Raw genomic sequence first — 5,271 nt, 5'->3', positions numbered from 1 at the left:
TATACAATGAAATTCATTGGGTCAAATTCATTTACATATCCCTCCTAAAAATTATGTAGATCGTAGTTCGTTTTTTTTCCATCTTAATCATGCTAGTAAGATAATTTGGATTTTTGGCAGTAAAAATAAGATTATTTTCTTTTTACTTAATCAACAATAGCCATAATTTCTTTAGTGTTATTCCATCGGTCAAAGACCTTTTGAAAGGACATCACAAGGTTATTGTAATTACTAGAGATTAAACTTTGCAATAATTACCACTTTTACCTCATTTTACTAGAATTCAGGAAAGTTATCTATTGTATAAATCTAAACGTTCCGCTTTTCACCAACCGATTATGGGAAAATTTAATTTTAAAATTTTATCAAGAGTAATGAGAATGTAGAAGTAATTGTAAGACAAATGCATTGTTCATTTTAATTTTTGACGCCGTAAGTTAGCAATAAGTAATTGGATCCTGCAATTTACAACACTATGCGTACTGATTGAATTTCTCATGATTCGTGCTAGCATTTGACCTTTTTGGAAAACCAGTTTGCTAAGCTTTCGAAACAAAATAACACAACAGTAATAATTGTAATCTTCCTTTGACAAATTCTTTGGGAGGAAGATGAGGCAAAAAGGCGTTGATTCCTTTATGCGAATTTACTGATTGTTATTTGATTTTTTTAGTACTCCAGTCTAACTCAGTTTTTCAGTAAATCATTCCATTCTTGTTTTCAAAACATTTTTCAGACTGTTGCACTGCGTAGTATAGCAGTAAATACGAATTGGACAGGTGCGACAATAATGTGTCAAGCAGCACTGAATGGTGGTACCATTGATTCAGCTCCGGCTGTAATTGATGTACGATACTTGAAACAACCACATGTAGTGGATACATCAGGTCAAGGACCGATATTAATTGCTAGTCAGGTAATATTTTTTATTCATGCAGTTTTTTTTTTTTTAAATTAGGAAATTGTAGACTTTTTTCGTAATAATTACTCAAAAATCACTTCAAATCTTGAATATTTCAAAGTTTCATTTATTAGGGTTATCGATTTTACGTGGAGTGTATACGTGCAAATGATGGATTATGTCAACAAAGTGGTCGACGAAAAACGTTACGTTGTGCAGTACAATCCCATCCACCAGCTACGGTATTCAGGTGGCTTAAGAATGGCGTTGTTGTCAGGTTTATCTTTCATTCTTCTCTTTTTTTTTTTTTTTGTTTCTGATGGGCAATTATTACTTGTTTGAATTTTACTCTTTTGAAAACAATCTAAAATAAGCAGATTCTGGATAGGAATGATCATTTGATCGTTTTTTAAAAAACCATTTCTAAGTTTTATTAAAATCATTTCTAAATTGAAATTTCTTGATTTAAATCAAGTGAATTTAATTGGGCTTTAATAAGGTCAGGTTAGGTTTTTTTTTCTAAGTTATGATAGGTCAATAATATGGTAAATAATTGGTATGTTGTATAGTGGTAATGGTGCGGATATTACAATTGGTACGGAAATGATTGGTCAATCAATTCAGTGTTCTGCTAATAATGGTCTTTTTGCGGACGGTGAAATGCCAATTTCACAAGCTGTGCAAATTGATCCATATAGTAAGCTTGATATACTTATATTTTTTTTAAAAAATTCAAATCAAACCTTAGAATTGTCAAATTTAAAATCGAAAGTTGACGAAAAAAGATAAATAGATAGATAGATGGGGAGAGAGAGAGGAGAAGAGATTCTTCAGCTGTATAATTTATAATCTTACGATTCCCACTGATTGATCAAAACATGAAATCCGGATTAAATTTGAAAATTTAGAGTTTGGTTTAAAGAATTTCAGCTAGCTTGATGATCTCTATAAATTTGATATTTGATGACCTTTAATAAATTTATAGCATCAGCTCGATTGGTACAGGATAATTTTCAAACGATGCAAAATGCAGCACCATTTCAAACTGGCAATCGTATTGATATGAATCAGCAAATTAACTTAGGTTGTCAGGTGGAGGGCAATCCACGACCGGTTGTTTTTTGGAAATTGAGGAAATCAAGTGGTCAAGTAGTTGATGCAGCATGTCCACAAGGTTTTGAAGGACAGTACCAAGAAGTACCCTTAGAACAACGCAACCAAGCAGCATATGCTACCAATATTGTTTGTTATTTTTCAACTTCATTGCTTAATTTAATTCATAGGCAGGGATGGATATTTTTTAAATTTGACCTTTAGCCGGGTGAAAAGAAAAATCCACACTGAGCAATATTATCACAATACATGAATGGCACAATGTAATGAAACTGAAGAATACAACAAATATATTCCAAATTACTTCAAGCAAGTTGAAAAACTACCTATTTTTACTGCTCAACTTCTATTTGATGGTCCAGAATTACGGTTGACCTAATTAGTCGGTAACTTAAAGCGAGTAGTTTGTTGATTAACATCATGATCACATTTCCAGTGTATAGTTACATCATCACTTTCAATAATGGAAGTATTCCTAATGGACCTTTCCACCTTTTTTTTCCGAAGTTTGTTTTCATTTCAAATTAAATTCCAGTTGTGTGTATTATTATTTTTGTCTTTCAGCGTCTCAATGCAATTTGCTCATTACGGATAGCAAATTATACATTTTCTGGGCAGTATTGGTGTGCTGCATGTTCATTTGTATCACAAGGTGCTCCAGAATGTTCACCACCACTGGATTCACCTGGTACAACCTACTTGAATGTACAAGTACAGGGACCACCAACCCAATCGGATACTTTACCCTCCGTCCAAAAGGTTTCATCTCTTTTATTTGTAATTATTTTTTCCTACAACTAACGAATGTAGTATTTTGGTGTTTGTTTGCAACAATCATATCTATAAAAAAATTTTTGGAACTATTATATTCCATCAAGTTCTATTTTTAGGATATAAGCAATAAAGTTTATTTAAACATCAAAACATTAAAAAGCTGTACTTGTTTCACTAGTAATTTCTGCCATTGTTCAAATACATATAGCTATGATTATCTGATAATTGCATCGTTTTTGCCAAATTTTCAAACTCGAAAACCTAAAAATTCAAATTTAAAAGTTGGAAAAACTTTGCAGCTTCCCAGTTCAGACAGTGCGGTTATTGTGGTTCATTACTGTGCGGAACCATTACCTAAACTACCCCGTGATGTTGTCTTTTCGGTTGATCAAAATGAGCTACAAATTGGACAAACGTGGCAAAATTTTCGATTCGAAAGTACCACCCAGAATAATACCGTACCAAATTGTCATCTAGCAAAATTACTCATTTCATCGGTTTCTAATTTGGATATCAATCGACAACTTGTTCTAAAAGTCCAAAATACATATGGCAGTAAACAGTAAGTTTTTTTCCCAACCACTTTCTCAAACTTTTTTTAATTTATTGAAGGTTTTCTGAATTTGCAAAAAAGTGGAATTTTCATTTTTTTTTACATACAGTCAATTGAATATTTCGAATTAGTATTCGAAAATGCAATTACAAATTTCGAATTCATTTTGAACCTGAAAATGGCGTAGGATTGTAATTCAAAATAGATGATAGGATGAATTTTGAATTTTAACTACTTTTCCAGTATAATGGTACCACTTGGTACTTTATTCGGTGGTCAATCAACAGCTATGAATTCATTCCCAAGTTGGCTTATGGCACTATTAATGATGATAATTTTCGGTGTATCGCTATCATTATTAATAATATTTTGTATCAAAAAGAATTTGTTCTGTTTTAGAAGTAAGTTAAGCAATTCCTTGTTAATTAAATGATAATTTATTTGATTCGAAATTTTCAATTATGCATCCTTTTTAAAGATTCTCTTCTAATGCCTGATAAGACTCATTGGACTATTCAGGCTAACAACTTTTAGAAATCACTAAATTTTCGGTTGAACTGATCTTTGGATTACTTTCGATGAATTTTTTTCTCCAACAAAAAAAAAAAAAAGAAAAGAAAAGAATACTATATATATATCTATATTTCAACTTTCAGAAGTGAAGCCGACAGCCAATTCTTATGATGATAAAAGGAAAAAGCAAGGTAATTTTCTCATATTGAAATTCCTGTGCATCATTAAAAAAATTCTTTTTCATTCAAAGGAATTTTAGGAAATATGGAAAAGGTCAGACAAAAGTTTAATATCGAAAAAAAATTGCAGAAAAGTCTCTCTTTAGAGGTCTCTAAAAGAGACCTCTAAAGAAATTTTTTTTTCCACCAATATGTTTGACTCTCAGTTTTTCGTTTTTCTTCGAATCATTTTTATATCTTTTATTTTTTATTTTTTAGCATGCGTGAAACGTACCGGGAAGATGGCCCTCGGTCACTGTACCAAGCAACCGGCCAACCAGCCGAGGTAATACGAAGTGAGAGTAGAACCGACTCTGCTTATCATCTATACCTAAGCAAGGAGGCGGTTGTTTGATAATGTCCCCTTTATTCATCCTCATACCTCTTTCATATAATTTACCAACTGAAAAAAACGAGGTTTAATCCTGTACCTGTCAATATTGATGAATTAAAAATAGATGTTAAAATTTCATCTTCCATTCATCATATGTTCAAAGATTTGAATTTAAGCTACTAGAAAAAATACAGCATTTACTTTCGAACCCATTTTTATCAACTGGAAATGGCATATATCAATTGAAAATGAATACATCACTCTCTCTTCTTTCATCACATTCATTTACAAGCTTGAAATTTTTTGATAACTTTCATATTTTAACATGAATTTTCAGTGTCCGCTAGATTATGAGTCAGCCGTGCAAGCAGCCTATTGTGATTCTCGAATGTCTTCTGTTTAATTATCTTTTCATCCTACTATTAGAACAGGCCAAAAAAAGAAGTAAATAATTCCTTTTTTTCCTTTCCCGCGTAAGTCACAGATTTTCTTTTTAATTTACTTATTAATTACTATTTCATCCATTTTTTCTCTTCTACATCGCATTGATAATTGCAAAACTAATGAATGAATGAATGAACGACAGATGTAAAATGTGAAATTGTTTTTATCATTTTATTTGTCAGTTTCTTTTTATTTTGTTCCTTTCTTTTTTGAGCTTCAAAGGGGTAAGGAGTTATATGGGAATTTAAAGAAGAAAACTTGAGAAATCCTGAAAAAAATCGAGTACTCCAGCAAGTTTCTGCTTTTTTCATTTTAAATAATGGCTTTCAGAATTTGCATTAATCGTGTTTTGGTGATATATTATTATTATTATTATTATTATTATTATTATTATTATTTTATTATTATTATTATTATTATT

General features: G+C 31.1%; 1 protein-coding gene across 1 annotated transcript in view; it reads left to right on the top strand.

Annotated features, from left to right (window-relative positions):
• Positions 1-4,809, top strand: part of LOAG_18174 (CBR-IGCM-3 protein) — a gene marked incomplete at its 3' end in the record, with an annotated part of 5,853 nt that extends 1,044 nt beyond the window's left edge. Inside the window, exons 3-13 of the mRNA XM_020450840.1 lie at positions 737-916; positions 1,036-1,178; positions 1,471-1,598; positions 1,887-2,143; positions 2,579-2,773; positions 3,088-3,350; positions 3,585-3,742; positions 3,998-4,045; positions 4,114-4,138; positions 4,292-4,358; positions 4,744-4,809. Of these exons, the coding sequence (XP_020305431.1) occupies positions 737-916; positions 1,036-1,178; positions 1,471-1,598; positions 1,887-2,143; positions 2,579-2,773; positions 3,088-3,350; positions 3,585-3,742; positions 3,998-4,045; positions 4,114-4,138; positions 4,292-4,358; positions 4,744-4,809 (1,530 nt within the window). The remainder of the gene's footprint in view (positions 1-736; positions 917-1,035; positions 1,179-1,470; positions 1,599-1,886; positions 2,144-2,578; positions 2,774-3,087; positions 3,351-3,584; positions 3,743-3,997; positions 4,046-4,113; positions 4,139-4,291; positions 4,359-4,743) is intronic.
• Between the last annotated feature and the right edge of the window lie 462 nt (positions 4,810-5,271).

The sequence above is a fragment of the Loa loa genome (assembly GCF_000183805.2).
Source record: "Loa loa unplaced genomic scaffold supercont3.216, whole genome shotgun sequence".
NCBI lineage: Eukaryota > Metazoa > Nematoda > Chromadorea > Rhabditida > Onchocercidae > Loa > Loa loa.
This window is presented reverse-complemented; position numbering and strand designations above follow the sequence as displayed.